Source organism: Coregonus clupeaformis, chromosome 34 (genome assembly GCF_020615455.1).
Source record: "Coregonus clupeaformis isolate EN_2021a chromosome 34, ASM2061545v1, whole genome shotgun sequence".
In the NCBI taxonomy this organism is placed as follows: Eukaryota; Metazoa; Chordata; class Actinopteri; order Salmoniformes; family Salmonidae; genus Coregonus; species Coregonus clupeaformis.
The window spans coordinates 14,971,855-14,992,043 of NC_059225.1; the positions used below are offsets into that span (position 1 = coordinate 14,971,855).

A 20,189-nucleotide genomic window follows, 5' to 3' on the forward strand; every position below is an offset into this window, starting at 1 on the left:
TTCAAACAGGTGCCATTAATACAGGTAACGAGTGGAGGACAGAGGAGCCTCTTAAAGAAGAAGTTACAGGTCTGTGAGAGCCAGAAATCTTGCTTGTTTGTAGGTGACCAAATACTTATTTTCCACCATAATTTAAAAAAAAAATCTCAATTTGTCTGTCATAGTTGACGTGTACCTATGATGAAAATTACAGGCCTCATCTTTTTAAGTGGGAGAACTTGCACAATTGGTGGCTGACTAAATACTTTTTTTCCCCACTGTATATATAGTGTATCTAGTAAACATACTCTTGTATAAATAGTGTAGGCCTACTGGAGGAGTTACTGGCTAGCTATAGTGGCTAGCTTATGCCGTGTTCAAAACAACTGGGAACTCGGAAATCAACGACTTCTGACTTCAGTGCGTTCAAAACAACTGGGAACTCAAACAAATTTAAATAATGACTGGGGAACAATTTTGTGAACGGTCATCCAACTCGGAATTCCAAGATGGAAACTCGGTGTATCTTTCTAGAACTTTCTGACTTGAAGATCACTGACGACATGATTTTACATATTTTTTTTCTTCAGAGCTCCCTGTTGTCTTGAAAGCATCATTAGCTGACTAACTAGCTATTTCGGTCGCGGCGCGCATGGCCAGAATTAAACATCTATGAACACACCCCATTTCTGTTTGAAAATTTAGAAAGAGGTGGCACTGTTTTTCGTGCCCAAAGTTGACTTTTAATAGTAATGGTTTGTCGAGATCGGTGTGGAAGAACTTGACTGGCCCTGACCTCAACCCCATCGGGATGAATTGGCACGCCAACATCAGTGCCGGACCTCACTAATGCTTGTGGCTGAATGGACGCAAGTCCCCGCAGCAATGTTCCAACATTTAGCGGAAAGCTTTCCCAGAAAAGTTGAGGCTGTTAAAGCAGCAAAGGGGCGACCAACTCCCATGATTTTGGAATGAGATGTTCGACAAGCAAGTGTCCACATACCTTTGGTCACATAGTGTATCTCTAAGGCCGGGGCCGTAGCCACAAAGCGTCTGAGTGCTGACCTAGGATCAGTTTTGCCTTTTAAATCATAATGAAAAAGATTATATGGTCAGATCCTAGATCAGCACTCATACACTGAGACTCTTTTGTGGATACAGGCCCGGGATTCAAACAAACCACAATGCGCAGACATCGCACTGCATTTTACTTTTTAAAAGGTTATTTATTTTTAAGCAATGCAATTTCAAAAATTGTACCAAGTTTACTACAATATGTTTTCATTAAAAGTTGATATACAGATCAAAAATCAATTTGGAATCCATCTATTCTCAAATGGTCATTAAAAAGCTCAGTGAAAGATGCCATGAATCAAACAATAGAAAGGGGGGGGGAAGGAAGATTTAATTGCGAACATTTGTTTTCACAAATTTGACAGTCCTTGAAAGTCAGTGCCGAACAGTTAGCCCAAAGCCCCTCTCGGATGTTTATGAAATGGGGGGCCTTGCAATACAGTAGTAAATGTACTGTGCCTGTAAAATGCACGAGTTGTAATTCCAGACAAGTCAAGAAACTAAATTAGCTTTGCAGTGCACTCATCAATATATATACACACACACACACACACACACACACCAGTGCTTTATTCAGATCTAAAATTAAATACTGAATTCAAACTTGTATTTGACATAAATCGAGCCTGAAATATGTAGAATGCAAATTTACAGTAAATGAGACAAAACATGTTTGTTTTTTTCACAGGCACATTGGAGGACAAAAGAAGACCGTTTACAATATACTCATGTCTTCACAGAATCATCCAAGCTCTGAAAGATGGCCGAACGTTGCAGTGCACTTCAAATGACAAGATTCAAAGCCGGCCATCCTCTGTGCCACCAAGCAGCAGAGGACAACAATGTGACAAAAACACAAATGAGTAGATATTAACCAGTGCAAAACATTTTTTTTTGAAGACAAGGGGTGTGTAATCATGGCTTTCCGGGATACCAAAAACAACAATCACTATTCTGCCTCAAAAAGATATCCACGGGTCAAAAAAGGAAAAGCAGTCGCAACCCCCAAAAAAACCTAGAAGAAAAAAAAAAAAAAACTGGTGTATCATCCACCAATTTCAATTACCTAGCTCTAACACCCCTCCCCCCCTTCCCCACCCACACCATCTTGATCTTTCAGGACTTTAATCTTCACAAAAACTCACTCAAAATGCATTAACCGTTTCTTCATCACAACACCTCTGTGATAATAACGCCTCGACAGAATAAAAAAATGGGTCCGTTTGGTATTTATTGTCTAGTTTAGCGGTAGAAACCAGCCTCTTGTGAAGAGGATGGTACTTGGTTCTGTGGTGAAAGAAGGCTGTTGCCTCTCCCCGGCTGACAAGATTGGCGCAGGGTGGTGCTATGGGTGCGTCAGGTGCCAAGCGCCACTGGCAGAACTGGGCGGGGGGGCCCATCACTCGTCCGAACCAGCAGAGCGCTTCTGTGTCCGCTTGCGGGGAGATCGTCTGGGGGAAGCCTTGTCTGGGGAAACGACAGGAGAGTTTTAGGGTAGGTTTGCAGCTGATGTCCTTGTTAGACTCTTTGGATCAGATATGGAGGAGATCTTACAAATACTTTTTGCATAGGCACAGTCTAAAATCAACACCTAGCCGCATCTTGTAGATCTGTAAGAATCGGATGAGTTTAAGCAATATGGTAGAAACTCCAGACCACTATCACCATATTTGCCTATATCTAATTGACCCTTTCAGACCTATGAGGAGTGTCTCGGGGTAGGGGCTAGGGATTGATGTCAGTGACCATAGCCAACTGAGTGACCATAGATGCTACAACAGAGACTAACATGAAGCAATGAGATATAGGTGCTTCTGAATATGCTAATTACATTAGCTGTTGATTCAAACAGATGCGTTCTTTAGGACTACAACTAGAGCAAACTTAACATTTAGCTAAACTACTACTCTACTACCGTTCACTCCTGAGAGAAAGGGAAGCCTCACCTCGCCGACTCTGCACTAAAGACGCAAGGAAAGAGAGAGGGAGAGAGAAAAAAAAAAGAGTGAATGACCCCATGCACAGAGAGAGAACAGGTCGTTTTGAAACACCAGCCAAAAGAGAGAATTCTAGAAAAGCTAAATACCCCCAAAGACGACAACAGGCATCTATGGAAACATTGCAACGTTACAAAGCTGACAGCAGGTGGTGAACTAGAGGCGATTGCACAATAGAGGTACATGTAGGCTATAGAGAGAGGAACATGTAGGCTATAGAGAGAGGACCACAGCAAGGACGGGGCATAGCAGCTCTTAAACACATTTAATTTGACACTGTAGCTTCAAAACATTTTTATCATTCACTTATGCAGCCCAATCTAAGATATACCCATATATTTCACTTTACACTGTTAGTAACCTAGGCAGAGCTGTTGAAGGTGCTGGATCCCCAGTGGCTAATGGCTAGCATAAACAGCTAGCTCCCCTGTGGCTACTAGCTAGCATAATGTCCTGTGGTTAATGGCTAGCATAAAACAGCTAGCTCCCCTGTGGCTACTAGCTAGCATAATGTCCTGTGGTTAATGGCTAGCATAAAACAGCTAGCTCCCCTGTGGCTACTAGCTAGCATAATGTCCTGCGGTTAATGGCTAGCATAAAACAGCTAGCTCCCCTGTGGCTACTAGCTAGCATAATGTCCTGCGGTTAATGGCTAGCATAAAACAGCTAGCTCCCCTGTGGCTACTAGCTAGCATAATGTCCTGTGGTTAATGGCTAGCATAAACAGCTAGTTCCCCTGTAGCTACTAGCTAGCATAATGTCCTGTGGCTAATAAAACAGCTAGCTCCCCTGTGACTACTAGCTAGCATAATGTTGAGTGAGTGAGTGGTGTGGTGGGGACTTACTGATCTGGTTAAGGGTCTCCTGGGGAATCCAGCTCATGTCCACATCGTTGTGGCTGGATGTGCCCATCTCCACCTTGGCAGCTGGCCTCCTCCTCTGCACAGGGTGTGGGGGACACAAGAGGAAGTGACCAAACAAAAGAGGAAGCCACGAAACTTATACTTTCACTAGACTTCTACAGAAACCAAACCCTAAAATGGTCTTGCACACCCTTAACCCTTCTTCAGCATTTTCCCCTCAGTCTTCTGAAATGTTCTAGTGTGGGTTAAAGACTTGAACTTTCTCAAAACAACATTGAAAAACAATCCCCAAAACCCATCTTCCACACCCATGGCCTTTTCAACATTGTTCCTCTAGTCATTTTTCTTTCGTAGTAGTAGTATACATCCATTTTGCCCTCATTCTTGCTTTTCAACGAAATAGCTGAAACCGAACTCGCCAAAAGTTGTAAATTGGCACCTCCTCTTTCCCTGTCTACCTCCATGTTCCTCAGAGAAATGGTGGAACTAGCTCGAATCCTTTTCTGACTCTCACTGTGTTCACCCTGAAAGAAGAACATTGACTCATCAACTGACAATCTGAACTGGGAGAATCCCACTGTTGAATGTGAAGAGGCATCTCCTAATTCCTTTCTCTGGACTGCTCATCTACCAACATTCGATGTAAATCTTGTCATGGTGAATTGCTTCAGCAAAGCTATCGAAAATGTACATATCTTTCAGTCTTCGAATCATTCTTGGAAAAATGAGGAAACCACACACATAAACAAAGGAATAATATGCTTAAAGGTGCACTACGCAGAAATCACTCCGCCACTTCCTGGTTGCTAAAATTCTAATAGTTCACCTAATTTCAGTTAGTGACAAAAAAAAGAAAGTATAGTGTAGAGAATCATTGTATCATCTAAACCACTGTGAAATATATTGTCCATAACCAAAAATATTGTATTTTCAGCTGGTGTACAAAACAAAAGTAAAAGACGCAAAAACGAAACTTAAGAACGGGAAGCATAGAAAAAGTGCACAAAGAACAGATCTACCGCTTCTTAGAGATGCTTTCAATGAGAATGACAGAACTACAACTAATTTCTATCTGAATTTGGTCGGGTCGCCCAAAAAGTTACATATTGCAGCTTTAATTCATTATTTTTCTTCTGCATTCATTGGCATGGGCTTTGTAGCTTTACCTTTCTGGACTCCAGCAGTTGATGAAGGCCTACCACCACCAGCAGGCCCAGACCAGACAGGAACACATACATGAAGATCCTAGAGATACAGAAGAGAGCGAAGAGTTAAGACACACCTGGTGTGGCGGCTGTTTGTTTGGCAGCCATTCCCAATAGAGTGGTTTCATTTAGCCCTTCTGAATGTCTTCCAACACAGGGCTAGTCCATCTGGTCTCACTTACGTCTCTCCGTCCAGTCCGTCCTCTCTCTCTGTGATGGTCACTGTCTGGTTGAATACAGCATCCTGGAACAAGTTACCCTGAGAGAGAGAGGTGCAAGGGAGAGGCTCAGATATCACCTCCAGCTGGTGAACTATCCTTCATCTTTCCCGGCTTCATTAAAAGTGCAACCTCAGACTTCAGCCACACACCACGAGTTAAAATAATTTCCACTATAATTTCCTAATATAACATTAATGAAAGAAGCTTTGCAGCTAGATGTTGTTATATCTCAGGGATGTAGCTCAGTTGATAGAGCATGGCGTTTGCAACGCCAGGGTTGTGGGTTCGATTCCCACGGGGGGGCAGTATAAAAAAATATGTATTCACTAACAGTAAGTCGCTCTGGATAAGAGCGTCTGCTAAATGACTAAAATGTAAATGTAAATATCTCAACACTTGCCAAGAGATGGGAAACTGAAAAACGACACCAATGATATGCAATCATTTGTGAAAAAGACTACCACAAAATGGCTGACTTACGTTGCTGTCCTTGTAGTTGAGGTTGATAACCAGGCCGAAGGGGCGCCCGCCCATGGGCTCGGCAGGGATGAAAGAGTACTCGAATGTGGCCTGGCGCCCGGCAGGCACCACTATGCCCAGCTGCAGGGCTGTGAAGTTCTGGATGTAGAACTGGAAGTCCTGAGGGTAGCGGAAGGATGCATCCAGCGACTCCACCACAAAGTTGTCGCTGCCTTTGTTGGTGAAGCCCATCAGGAACTTCACAATGTCGTTGGCTGGGAAGTCTGACGGCAAAAGCCAGGAGAAAGAGCAACAGAAGAGTAGGAGTGGTGGCTTTATGGTGAATTTGAAGGCTTATCAGAATAAGATTAATTCCTTTTCATTCAAGTAATTGAGCATACCTTTGTTCAGTGCAACGTGCAATAAATGCACTCAAATAAGGAGGTTGAAACAACATATTATATCCTAAGCATCGTAGCTAAGTCAATCGATCTACAAATACAAGTCATAGTCCTAGAATTGAAGTGAAAACAAGCAGTTCAAAACAATCATGAGGAAATTAAGTGTAAAATTCAACATGCAGATAGGTTGAGACGAGCCCTAGTCTGTGCCCGTACTCCTACCATCTCCTTTGACGAAGAGGATGGTGGTGTCAGCATTGGGGGAGGCTTTCACATCTCCTCCTATGGCTTCTTCCTCCTCTTCCTCTTTTTCTTCCGTCTAAAATATACAAAGGAGACGTTCCGATATTTTGTTTTACAAAAAAAGCCTCAGGACAGATTAGAAACTAGGGAGGCAGACAAAAGTAGCCTAATCTCTTACCAATTCCGTATTTTCATCATCTTCAACTTCTGCCTCGTCATCCTCATCCTCTGCGTTCACGTCAACATCATCTTCATCAGCTGCCTCCTCGTCCTCAGTAGCATCCTGGGCTGCTACCAATGGCCCTGCATTGATTGTAAGGAAATACATCTGACTTAAATCTCACGAAATCTAATTTTGTGAAAACTAACTTGAGTTAGTAGAGAAGTCAAGGAGTCAAAATGAAACCTATTATTATTATTATTATTGTGTTCAAATCACAGACCTACCATGGCTGCAGCAAGGGCGCTTAGCTACATAGCTACTATCTTATCAAGGGATTAAAACTGAGGTTGAACAAATCTTGTATTCATTTTAGTCACAGGCCCTAGGCATAGCAAAAGTCATTGAATTATCAAATGACTCTTTCATATCACAAGCTTCTATCGTTAAACCACTCAAGCAAAACACTGCTGGCTACAATGTCCGGACAACAAATATGAATGCTAGGCTTTGCCAAAAATAGAGGGCTTCTGTGGCCAAGATCTCTGAGGCTCATTGTCCCCTGTTGAAATCATGGTTTTTGATGTGAATTGAGTGACAGGAGATTAAGGCTAAGCATAGAATGGTGAAGAAGAGGAGTCTACAGTGTCCAGAAGCAATTTCACCATACATTTTCTGGATTCAGGTTCACTCAAAACATCAGTTTAAGCTTTGTTTTACTATTGACAATTACATTTGATTTTGGGATTGTATACCGATTAGCTCTCCTTAAATATTTGTCACCTGATGTATTAGTTTCAGTCTGAATTGTTTAATCAAAACTTTGCCGCCAGCTCCTGATGTCAGGGCATAAAAACAATCATCTGTGTCCTGAATTAGCCTAGTGTGCATGTGCGCCCAGCTATATTCTGTCCGAGTTTGTTTTCCCTGGCTAAACTAGCTGGCTAGCTGAACTACGCTAGTTTTTCGTCCTCATTGCCAAACTTCATAAACACTGCACCCTCAACATCAAAACTCCTTTGCTAGTTATACAATCATGTAACTAAGACATTTGCTAGAAAGACACTTGAAAATTATTTGTTTTGTTGAATAGTCATGACTGGTTCGAGCAATCTGTCTTGTCGTCAGACAAAGGTGGCGAAGGATATCATTGCTACTTAAATTCAGTTTTGAGATCCACCGGCGTCATTGGCGTAGGGTTAGCTGGGCGTTTCTGACTGGTCTTGGAACCGTGAAAATGGGCAGCCTCTCCCTTCTTGGCTCGATGGGATATATAGTGGTTTTGCCAACATAGCCAGATATGTACACAGTCTTGTACCTTTAACCTTTTTAAATTGACTATCGTATTTGTTGATTAAATCAGACTTTATTAATATACTGAACAAAAACAAACGCAACATGTAAAGTGTTGTCACATGTTTCATGAGCTGAAATAAAAGATCACAGAAATTCTCCAAACGCACTAAAATCTTCTCAAATTGTGTGCACAAATTGGTTTACATCCCTGTTAGTGAGCATTTCTCCTTTGCCAAGATAATCCATCCACCTGTCAGGAGTGGCATATCAATAAGCTGATTAAACAGCATGATCATTACAAAGGTGCACCTTGCGCTGGGGACAATAAAAGGCTACTCTAAAATGTGCAGTTGTGTCACACAACGCCACATTTTGTCTCAAGTTGAGGGAGTGTGCAATTGGCATTTGACTTCAGGAATGTCCACCAGAGCTGTTGCCAGAGAATTTAATGTTAATTTCTCTACCATAAGCCGCCTCCAACGTTATTTTAAGAGAATTTGGTAGTATGTCCAAACGGCCTCACAACCACAGATCACGTGTATGGTGTTGTGTGGGCGAGCAGTGTGCTGATGTCAACGTTGTAAACAGAGTTCCCCATGATGGCAATAGGGTTATGGTATGGGCAGGCATAAGCTATGGACAACGAACACAATTGCATTTTATCGATGGCAATTTGAATACACAGAGATACCGTAACGAGATCCTGAGGCCCATTTTCGTGCCATTCATCTGCCGCAATCACCTCATGTTTCAGCATGATAATGCACGACCCTATGTTCAAATCAAATCCAATTGTATTGGCCACATGCGCCGAATACAACAGGTGCAGACATTACAGTGAAATGCTTACTTACAGCCCTTAACCAACAGTGCATTTATTTTTAATAAAAAAGTAAAATAAAACAACAAAAAAGAGTTGAGAAAAAAAGAGCAGAAGTAAAATAAAATAACAGTAGGGAGGCTATATATACAGGGGGGTGAGGTAGTTGAAGTAATATGTACATGTGGGTAGAGTTAAAGTGACTATGCATAAATAATTAACATGTTGCAAATCTTAGCTAACAGTTAGCAACTTATTTAGCAACCTAGTTAACGTTAGCTGGCTACATGAATGACAGCTAGGAGCAAGCTGGTAAGGACACGTCAGTCTAGCTACTGTAGTTACCACTTTTGACTAAGCAAGACTCACTATTAAATTACATTTGTAATGAATAGGTACTAAAACGTGTAGCCAGTATCGACACCAATAAAACTATTATTTGAGAAGGACAGTAGCTACAATGTCGTACTAACAGAAAATCATTTTGCACATATCAAAATGCGCATGGGACAGTGTCAGTGGCCTTCCATAAAGCTAACGTTAGTTAGCTAACGTTAGCTTAACTGTAATTGCCAAGGCTGTTTCACTTCAGCTAGTCAACCTAATTCCAATTCGACAGACTCACCTTTCATGATAATCGTTGCCGGGAAAGCTAGTAATACTAGCAAAAGCAGTTTAGGTAGAAATTTTATCATTTTGATGTGAAATCAGTAAGCCTACTTCCTTGAAGCCTAGCTACAGTTCCGATTGCTAAATTGAAATGCGCATGCCCACATGGCACGTCATATATATATATATATATATATATATATATATGACATGCTATCCGGTTGTGGGCATGCGCAAATATATATATATATATATATATATATATATATATATATATATATATATATATATATAGTTACCAACGTAATTAGAGCAGTAAAAATACATGTTTTGTACAAATACATGTTTTGTCATTTATTTTTATTGCTCTAATTACGTTGGTAACCAGTTTATAATAGCAATAAGGCACCTCGGGGGTTTGTGGTATATGTCCAATCCATGTATCCAGGCACCCTGCCTTGGGTCGAGAAGGCCCTAGGGCCTTATTGCTTAAATATACAGTACCAGTCAAAAGTTTGGACACACCTACTCATTTTTTTCTTAATTTTTACTATTTTCTACACTGTTGAATAATAGTGAAGACATCAAAACTATGAAATAACACATATGGAATCATGAAGTAACCAAAAAAGTGTTAAACAAATCAAAATATATTTTATATTTGAGATTCTTAAAATAGCCACCCTTTGCCTTGATGACAGCTTTGCACACTCTTGGCATTCTCTCAACCAGCTTCACCTGGAATGCTTTTCCAACAGTCTTGAAGGAGTTCCCACATATGCTGAGCACTTGTTGGCTGCTTTTCCTTCACTCTGCGGTCCAACTCATCCCAAACCAATTGGCCAGGTCATCTGATGCAGCACTCCATCACTCTCCTTCTTGGTAAAATAGCCCTTACTCCGCCTGGAGGTGTGTTGGGTCATTGTCCTGTTGAAAAACAAATGATAGTCCCACTAAGCCAAAACCAGATGGGATGGCGTATCGCTGCAGAATGCTGTGGTAGCCACGCTGGTTAAGTGTGCCTTGAATTCTAAATACATTTCAGACAGTGTCACCAGCAAAGCACCCCCACACCATAACACCTCCTCCTCCATGCTTTACGGTGGGAACGACACATGCGGAGATCATCCGTTCACCCACACCGCGTCTCACAAAGACACAGCGGTTGGAACCAAAAATCTCCAATTTGGACTCCAGACCAAAGGACACATTTCCACCGGTCTAATGTCCATTGCTCGTGTTTCTTGGCCCAAGCAGGTCTCTTCTTATTATTGGTGTCCTTTAGAAGTGGTTTCTTTGCAGCAATTCGACCATGAAGGCCTGATTCACACAGTCCCCTTTGAACAGTTGATGTTGAGATGTGTCTGTGACTTGAACTCTGTGAAGCATTTATTTGGGCTGTAATTTCTGAGGCTGGTAACTCTAATGAACTTATCCTTTGCAGCAGTGGTAACTCTGGGTCTTCCATTCCTGTGGCGGTCCTCATGAGAGCCAGTTTCATCATAGCGCTTGATGGTTTTTGCGACTGCACTTAAAGAAACTTTCAAAGTTCTTTACATTTTCAGGATTGACTGACCTTCATGTCTTAAAGTAATGATGGACTGTCGTTTCTCTTTGCATATTTGAGCTGTTCTTGCCATAATATGGACTTGGTCTTTTACCAAATAGGGCTATCTTATGTATTCCACCCCTACCTTGTCACAACACAACTGATTGTCTCAAACGCATTAAGAAGGAAATAAATTCCACAAATTAACATTTAAGAAGGCACACCTGTTAATTGAAATGCATTCCAGGTGAGTACCTCATGAAGCTGATTGAGAGAATGCCAAGAGTGTGCAAAGCTGTCATTAAGGCAAAGGGTGGCTATTTGAAGAATCTCAAATATAAAATATATTTAGATTTGTTTAACACTTTTTTGGTTACTACATGATTCCATATGTGTTATTTCATAGTTTCGATGTCTTCACTATTATTCTACAATAAAGAAAAACCCTTGAATGAGTAGGTGTGTCCAAACTTTTGACTGGTAGTGTATATATATATATGCACGACGTCATCAAATCTGAAGGGATTTACCTGGATTTACTTTTTGTGAGAGAAAGTGGATGGATTTCTTGATTTTGTAAGCCTACATTTCTTTAAAACAAATTAATACATTACATTTTCTATCAAATAGTACACTGAGGCATTTAGATGTTTGACTTGACCTTTATAGCACATAAAAAAATTGTAAAGTGGAAGTGAAGTAAAATGGTGTTCAAAGGAGAATGAGTCAAGAAAGACATTTCTCTGCATGTCTTCAAAAACAGTTATTTCTGCAGTCACAATGTTTCACAGCTGTCGTCAACTTCAACAGTCTATGGAGAAAAAGGATGTAGTAAGAGATTGATCATTTGCTAAAATGTATGATGGGAGGGATAATGGATGAATGAATAGGCCTACAGACCTCAACAAAGTCCTCTTCAATGAATTCAGCCTCCTCAAGTGCTTCTGCTTCTTCCTCCATACTGTCTTTAGTGCATGGAGCCCCTTTCTGATCATCATCAATCCCATATTCCACTTCATCATCTATCTCTCCTCCTTTCAATGTTTTATGCAATTTCCCAAGGCTGGCACCAAAGTTCCAGATGGCTTGGTTCCTGCCTGCATCCGTCTTACCCGGACTGTGGACTTCGGTCTCCAGTTGTCTTAGAAGAAGGCATACTTGAGCCACACCTGGCCCCTCTGAACTCAAGGGAAGCTGCATCTCAAAGCACGGATCCCCTCCGCTCCCTTTGAGATGTAGGTGAAGACTGTAGTCTGCTATAGAGTTGCTGTAGAGCTCCTTCTTCTCATGCAGAGAGCCTTTCTCCTCCACCGATTCCTCACTTCCCTCACCTCCCTTATTTCCATGGCCCAGCAATGTCCTCCTTTCCCCTTCCTCCGCAAACGGTAGCATCCCCCCAGGCTTCCTACTCCACTTGGTCTGGCAATCCACCAGACACCTATCCTTCTCCCGGCAGGCCTCTTTCAGCCTGTCGTTGGTGAGAGCCAGGACCCAGTTGGCCTCTCTCAGGTCGTGGATCTCCTGGTCCTTGTGGCGGCGACTCTCCCTGGCCAGCCTGAGGCCTCTCTCGCTGACCTCGGCGCTCTCTAGCAGGTCAGACTCCATGTTCCTCAGCTGGGCGTTCTCCAACTCCAGCCGACTCAGCGTCCGTTCGTACTCGGCCAGGCAGTGGCTCACCTGGCGCAGGTGGGCGATTTCGTCTGACATGTACAGAAGCTCACGCAACAGGACATGCTGCACGCTGTGTTTGGATTGGTCATCGCCAGGGACAGGGGCATGGCAAACCAAGTCTGTCACAGTTGTCTGCGTCTGTGGACAGTTTATGCGGTTGGTAGATAAATATACCTACTTATCTAGGCTATTGAGGAATGATCACTTTCTAGCTCATGAAGTAAATCAGGTGATTAGACTGATGAGAAAACAAAAGGAACATTTCCTATTGGAAAAGTCAAGGTAGTCCCTCCCTGTTTCAGGTTTTCTTCAGTTTGACACCTAAACACAACAGGGTGTAACCCTAGCTTCAGGTCCACGTCCCGGTTCAACTCTAACCCTAGCCCCAACCACAACCCTAACCCTAGCTTCAGGTCCACGTCCCGGTTCAACCCTAACCCTAGCCCCAACCACAACCCTAACCCTAGCTTCAGGTCCACGTCCCGGTTCAACCCTAACCCTAGCCCCAACCACAACCCTAACCCTAGCTTCAGGTCCACGTCCCGGTTCAACTCTAACCCTAGCCCCAACCACAACCCTAACCCTAGCTTCAGGTCCACGTCCCGGTTCAACTCTAACCCTAGCCCCAACCACAACCCTAACCCTAGCTTCAGGTCCACGTCCCGGTTCAACCCTAACCGTTAACCACAACCCTAACTTTAGCCCTAGCTCCATGTCCACATCCTGGTACAATCAATATGGCTCCTATATAACCTATAGACTTACTGGTGAGGATGAAGCCATCTCGGGTTGTGTTTGAGCAGTAACAGCATGATTCCTGTTTATTGGAATGTCCCGCCCCCGGTGGACACATTGTGAGTTTGTGATTGGTTTGTTTGGAGGTGCCGATGATAGGTGCTGGCCTAGGTGGTCCACAGGCTCTGTTTGGTCTAGGTCCATTCCGTTACACTGTTCAAATACAGCAAGTGTATCAGGGTCTTTAATGTGTTAGTCCAATTACACACTGAGTCCCTCACTCACTGTCCTTTTAGACCTGATGAGAGTCCACCCAGAATGACCTGATACATAAGACATGATGGACATTAGTTCTGGATATTTTCATGTAACATTTGTATGGATATTTTTTTTTACTAGAATTGATTGAAACATTAGGTCAATATTGAGATTTTGTCTGAGATTATCAAATGGGGCATGTGAGTTGTGTTATATTTACGGAAAATAAACATGCACTATTTAATAATCTAAACAGGTCATGAATTCAGGTTGTGAATTTTTTGGATAATAAATCATTACAACTTGGCCTATCATTGATATGATATCATCATAACTGGCATCTCTATTTTCTACAGTAGTAATGCATTTCCTACCTGTTGCTCCCACGTAAATAAACGTATGGCCTATAAATTATGACGCAATGTTGCTGGATGTCATTATGATGCGTCAATTATGATGCATCATCAGTGCCTGCTGTGACCTTTGCACTTAGCTGTCAATATCCTAGATATAGTAAGATATACTGTATAATAAGTCATGCTATAACCACCATACATGCACAATAACCTTAGACAAATGGTGGTATTGTCATTAGGTGATATGTTAAACTTAATACATTGACCATGTATAATCCACTGTAGCTTTTCAAAAGGTGTTTGAATGAGTCAATTACAAAATAATTGTTGACAAAGCGTTTTTATTTTTTTCACCTGACACACTGAAATTAATTACATTTTTTAAAAACATTGTTAACTGAGGAAAAAGGGACATCTCAATAAAACTCGGTGATGGCGTACAAACTGAGTAAACATTTTTTACAGAGACATTTAAAAACAGAACTACTATAAGCAAAAACCTTTGGACCTAAAAAGGCTTTATAAATTGTATCAGCAACACACCAAGCTTGATGTTTCTTGCTGTCCCGTTATTGTCTATTAAAGGCCAATATGAGCATTTCACAACGTTTTCATTTCTGTTTATTACCACTTTCAGTAATAAAATGTAATGTACAAAACTACGGTAAAGAGATAGAATCCCCAGCTACCATGTACCCAGAAATGAAGTCCTTGAATGGTCACAATAGTGTGCATGGATTTTGCACACCTCAAGATATTGTAAACCATTTATAACATGCACAAATACATGTACACTAGAAAAAAAGGTGCTATCTAGAACCAATAAGGGTTCTTTGGCTGTCCCCATAGGAGAACCCTTTGAATAACCCTTTTTGGTTCCAGGTAGAACCCTTTTGTTTCCAGGTAGAACCCTTGGGGGTTCTCCTATGGGGACAGCAGAAGAACCCTTTTGGAGGCTTTTTTCCCAAAGGGTGTCCTGTCATTAGTGTCTGCAACAGTGAAGAGTAAAATAGAACCATCCAATACTTTATAGGAGCTTATTAATCAAAATAGTGTTCACAATAGTTTAGAAATCTTAAGATTACAATCCAACTTCCTATACCATTCTTACTTGACACTGTTTACATGGCAACATATGACAATCATGTTGCCAGTTAGCTCTAAATTATGTGGACATAATCTAATCAAAGCCTGTGTGAGGCTAAACTGGTAAAAGAGATGTAAACACTCCACTGAACTCACAGCAAGAGGTGAGATGGTGTGACTCGTTTACTATAGTTTGTATCAACTATATTTACTTGTGGAGCTGGTTTAAACCAACCCTTATGTCATCAGACAGAAACAGTACGAAGCGGCGTGTTAATGAGATAACAAAAGCTAAACAGCTGACTGTCTGGCAATCGCTCAGGATTGTCCTGAAAAGTAAATTTCTCCTCCACTCCCTCTCCCCTCCCCTACTTTGTACATAAAACAAGGTTAGTGTTGATGTCTAAATGCAAAATATAATAATTGAAATACAAAGGAGTACAAGAAGAAAGCGGGTCCCTCCCAATTCCGGTGCTGGAGAAAGAGGTTGGGCACTATTCAAGCAAACCTGCTAACCGCTTTTCCAGGATAAGTCGAAAACAGTATTGTTCTTGTGCTGCAAGAATGCACGTTTGGAATCATGAAGTCAACACAACAATGTTTATTGTGTGAAAGAAAAAGAAACTGCTTAACGGATTAAAATGTCCTTTCTAGTGTGGGAATCATTATGTTGTCAACTTGTACCGGAAAGTGGTAACTGTATTCCATTGAATAGGTCCTTTTTTTGTCTGCTAAATGTTGCCTATTTGAGGGTTACAATTCTCTGATTGAATTATATATATTCTTTCATGAACTGATAACGTAAGACAAGCCACCAATGCTTTAAATGAAACCAAAAGCAAAACGTATTATTACATGATACATTTTTACATGATCATTTTCAGCGGGTAATGTGGCTATGATAGTTTGGGCCTGTAGTCTAGACAGAACAAATTGAACAACGCCACCCAGTTCCTTTATCTCTAATGATGTACAGTAGCCCTCCAGGACCAGGCTTCAAACAGACACTTGGGGAGAGGACTCCACCAAACCATGGTAAGCCTAGCCCTTGGGTGCATCTCAATAATCTACAGTGGCCTACTTTCCTCATCTCCTCTCCTTCAACTGTGTGACATGAAAATAACTGGACTGGTGGAGGTCAAGTTCCCAGCAGGCATCCAGTCCACCTTATCTTCGTCCACCTATCCAATCGTTTTGCTTTCACATCAGTGCAGATGGAGGAGAGGAGACGAGGGGAGAGGAAAGGAAACCATTTGAAGACTATTGAGATGCGTTCCTTAGTTGAAGCACTCCACATAGTTGGCAGGGAGCATGCCTGATTTGCCAGTCCTCTGCACGGTGCCGTACATCCAGCCCTCGTCGATAGGCTGAGCATTGACGATGGCGTCACCGTCGCGGAAAGACACCTCGTCGTGGTCCTGTGCTGCGTAGTCGTAGAGCGCCCGGTACACTCTCTGAACGGGAGGAATGGCAACAATGTTAATCGTGTGTGTTTATGTCTACAACATTAATTATACAACATAAATATCAGGGCACACAAGTAGCTGATTGTGTGAATTCACAAAAACAATTTGCAAACAAATATGAGTGACATATTTTGGATAGTTTCCTAATTGAATTGGCCATGGCATACAAATAAGATCCTGTATGAATTCACAAAACCTACAAGAATAGACTGCTTGCATTGGAACTCACCATGGTGACAGATGGGGGGGACTGCACAGACCTCACAGAGGACATGCTGGTCTGGTGCATATAGCCGTACCCCGGCTGCTGTGGCTGGGCACTCTGATGGTACGCCCCAGGTAGCACAGGAGCTGGTAGTCAAAGACAGACAGGAAGACACAAAGACATTGATGACAAAAGTTTGAGACCTTTCATTTAGTGCTCAAAACTGTTTTTGAGCAGGAATACCATCTCCTTTGAGTCTCACGGTGCATACTAGGTGGCTGTTAGAACATTACATCACAATGGAATCAGAATGGAACCATGCCATCCCCAGTTGACCTGGACATGAATCAAAAAGTCACTGACTGTTAGGTATTTCTGTGGGTAGAGAAGAGAACTGTGAGAGTGTTAGGGTTTAAACACCACAACCATCTCCAAAACCCTTGGAGTCTTTCAAATATTGGGTTAGGGACTTCTGTATACAACCTATTAGTGTACTGTTGGTCAGGTTGTAGAGAAAAGGGGGAGAGGGAGGCACTCTGTTGGTCAGGTTGTAGAGAGATGGGGGAGAGGGAGGCACTCTGTTGGTCAGGTTGTAGAGAGATGGGGAGAGGGAGGCACTCTGTTGGTCAGGTTGTAGAGAGATGGGGAGAGGGAGGCACTCTGTTGGTCAGACACGTGCTGGGAGAGGAGTAAGGTAAGAGGGGGGATCAGGGCTCACACTGATAGTCATGGATGAAAGAATTAAAATATGAATAAATGATGTATTCTCCTTCCACCCTGTGTGTGCACACATGCTTGTTATTGGTGTGTTGAGTCCAAGCATCTGTATGACCTCAAATAATTTGGCCCTGTTTTGTTGTGGACCCCGAAAACAAATCCCATTTAATAATAATAATAATAATTTGGTGGGTGCTTATATACACTGCTCAAAAAAATAAAAGGGAACACTTAAACAACACAATGTAACTCCAAGTCAATCACACTTCTGTGAAATCAAACTGTCCACTTAGGAAGCAACACTGATTGACAATACATTTCACATGATGTTGTGCAAATGGAATAGACAACAGGTGGAAATTATAGGCAATTAGCAAGACACCCCCAATAAAGGAGTGGTTCTGCAGGTGGTGACCACAGACCACTTCTCAGTTCCTATGCTTCCTGGCTGATGTTTTGGTCACTTTTGAATGCTGGCGGTGCTTTCACTCTAGTGTTAGCATGAGACGGAGTCTACAACCCACACAAGTGGCTCAGGTAGTGCAGCTCATCCTGGATGGCACATCAATGCGAGCTGTGGCAAGAAGGTTTGCTGTGTCTGTCAGCGTAGTGTCCAGAGCATGGAGGCGCTACCAGGAGACAGGCCAGTACATCAGGAGACGTGGAGGAGGCCGTAGGAGGGCAACAACCCAGCAGCAGGACCGCTACCTCCGCCTTTGTGCAAGGAGGAGCACTGCCAGAGCCCTGCAAAATGACCTCCAGCAGGCCACAAATGTGCATGTGTCTGCTCAAACGGTCAGAAACAGACTCCATGAGGGTGGTATGAGGGCCCGACGTCCACAGGTGGGGGTTGTGCTTACAGCCCAACACCGTGCAGGACGTTTGGCATTTGCCAGAGAACACCAAGATTGGCAAATTCGCCACTGGCGCCCTGTGCTCTTCACAGATGAAAGCAGGTTCACACTGAGCATGTGACAGATGTGACAGAGTCTGGAGACGCCATGGAGAACGTTCTGCTGCCTGCAACATCCTCCAGCATGACCGGTTTGGCGGTGGGTCAGTCATGGTGTGGGGTGGCATTTCTTTGGGGGGCCACACAGCCCTCCATGTGCTCGCCAGAGGTAGCCTGACTGCCATTAGGTACCGAGATGAGATCCTCAGACCCCTTGTGAGACCATATGCTGGTGCGGTTGGCCCTGGGTTCCTCCTAATGCAAGACAATGCTAGACCTCATGTGGCTGGAGTGTGTCAGCAGTTCCTGCAAGAGGAAGGCATTGATGCTATGGACTGGCCCGCCCGTTCCCCAGACCTGAATCCAATTGAGCACATCTGGGACATCATGTCTCGCTCCATCCACCAACGCCACGTTGCACCACAGACTGTCCAGGAGTTGGCGGATTCTTTAGTCCAGGTCTGGGAGGAGATCCCTCAGGAGACCATCTGCCATCTCATCAGGAGCATGCCCAGGCGTTGTAGGGAGGTCATACAGGCACGTGGAGGCCACACACACTACTGAGCCTCATTTTGACTTGTTTTAAGGACATTACATCAAAGTTGGATCAGCCTGTAGTGTGGTTTTCCACTTTAATTTTGAGTGTGACTCCAAATCCAGACCTCCATGGGTTGATACATTTCATTTCCATTGATAATTTTTGTGTGATTTTGTTGTCAGCACATTCAACTATGTAAAGAAAAAAGTATTTAATAAGATTATTTCATTCATTCAGATCTAGGATGTGTTATTTTAGTGTTCCCTTTATTTTTTGGAGCAGTGCAGTATTTGTCCTATTTGGAAATGTGTTTTTTGCATGTCCCAACTTCCCCGAGACACCCTCAGAGAGTGGGGTCACGGCCAGACATTATCAACCGCGACCTTGGACCAATTAGGGTTAAGTGCCTTGCTCCAGGGCACAGCGACAGATTTTTCACCTTGTCGACTCAGGGATTCAAACTAGCGACCTTTCGGTTATTGGCCCAACTCTAACTAAGTTAACTGACTGGGCCTGCGAGAGCACCAACTGCTGCCGGGCGCCGCCACAAGAGGGCGTAGAGACAGTAGGATAAATAAAACAGTCAGGAAAATGACAGAGAGAGGCAATGGAAAGAACACAAACAGAGAACATGAGGAGGATGAAATGCAACTGAAGGTAGAAGAGATAAGTAGAGTACAGGTCAAGTAGGGTAATAAAGGTCAAGTAGGAGGGCGATATACAGTAATCTATATAAGGTGTGTGGAGAGATGAAAACATCTCATTTACGTCATTTAGCAGACGCTCTTATCCAGAGCGACTTACAGTTAGTGCATATATTATTCTTTTTTATTTTCATACTGGCCCCCCGTGGGAATCGAACCCACAACCCTGGCGTTGCAAACGCCATGCTCTGCCAACTGAGCTACATCCCTGCCGGCCATTCCCTCCCCTACCCTGGACGACGCTGGGCCAATTGTGCGCCGCCCCATTGGGCCACTCGGGAGGTATTCCACCCTCTCATAGGGTTTGTAGCACCAGACAGTCTGTGAAGACTTTTAGACTGAAATGTTATCCTCCACAGGGTCAAAGTCAAAGATGGAACCTGGGTCTGTCCACCGCACCTTAAGGCCTTTGACAGGGGAAAGGTCAGGGAGAGGTCATTTAGAGAGAAAAGACTGGAAATTGATAACAGAAATACACAGTTGAAGTCATGTAGATTAGATATGGAAAACACATACAGTTTCGTGCCAGGTGAGTAGAGTCCAACTTGGAACTTCCATCTGCAGAGTGAGAAACCTGTCACAATAGATATTTTCAGTTTCCACAAATGTAACGTGTACACATCTG

The 20,189-nt window shown here is 42.9% G+C and overlaps 3 protein-coding genes across 4 annotated transcripts in view; all 3 read right to left on the minus strand.

Annotated features, from left to right (window-relative positions):
- Positions 1-1,363: 1,363 nt before the first annotated feature.
- ssr1 (signal sequence receptor, alpha) lies at positions 1,364-9,485 on the minus strand. 2 transcript variants are annotated; one of them, XM_041861825.2, is made up of 9 exons: positions 9,344-9,485; positions 6,621-6,745; positions 6,422-6,518; positions 5,820-6,082; positions 5,301-5,377; positions 5,080-5,158; positions 3,896-3,989; positions 3,000-3,014; positions 1,364-2,520 (listed from the first exon to the last, which is right to left on the minus strand). In XM_041861825.2, the coding sequence occupies exons 1-9, from the start codon at positions 9,411-9,413 to the stop codon at positions 2,453-2,455; spliced, it is 888 nt and encodes a 295-aa protein (XP_041717759.1). In that variant the 5' UTR covers positions 9,414-9,485; the 3' UTR covers positions 1,364-2,452. The 2 variants fall into 2 exon arrangements, with proteins under 2 accessions (XP_041717759.1, XP_041717760.1); XM_041861826.2 differs by lacking the exon at positions 3,000-3,014.
- A 2,207-nt stretch (positions 9,486-11,692) lies between these two features.
- On the minus strand, positions 11,693-13,591 carry LOC121550039. Its single transcript, XM_041862110.2, has 2 exons — positions 13,313-13,591; positions 11,693-12,685 (listed from the first exon to the last, which is right to left on the minus strand). The coding sequence occupies exons 1-2, from the start codon at positions 13,484-13,486 to the stop codon at positions 11,720-11,722; spliced, it is 1,140 nt and encodes a 379-aa protein (XP_041718044.1). The 5' UTR covers positions 13,487-13,591; the 3' UTR covers positions 11,693-11,719.
- Positions 13,592-15,178: 1,587 nt separating this feature from the next.
- The window catches only part of LOC121549873 (LIM zinc-binding domain-containing Nebulette), a 109,971-nt gene continuing 104,960 nt past the window's right edge, over positions 15,179-20,189 (minus strand). Inside the window, exons 6-7 of the mRNA XM_041861829.2 lie at positions 16,678-16,799; positions 15,179-16,436 (exon numbers count right to left, since the gene is read on the minus strand). Coding sequence (XP_041717763.1) covers positions 16,260-16,436; positions 16,678-16,799 — 299 coding nt within the window. The 3' untranslated portion in view covers positions 15,179-16,259. The remainder of the gene's footprint in view (positions 16,437-16,677; positions 16,800-20,189) is intronic.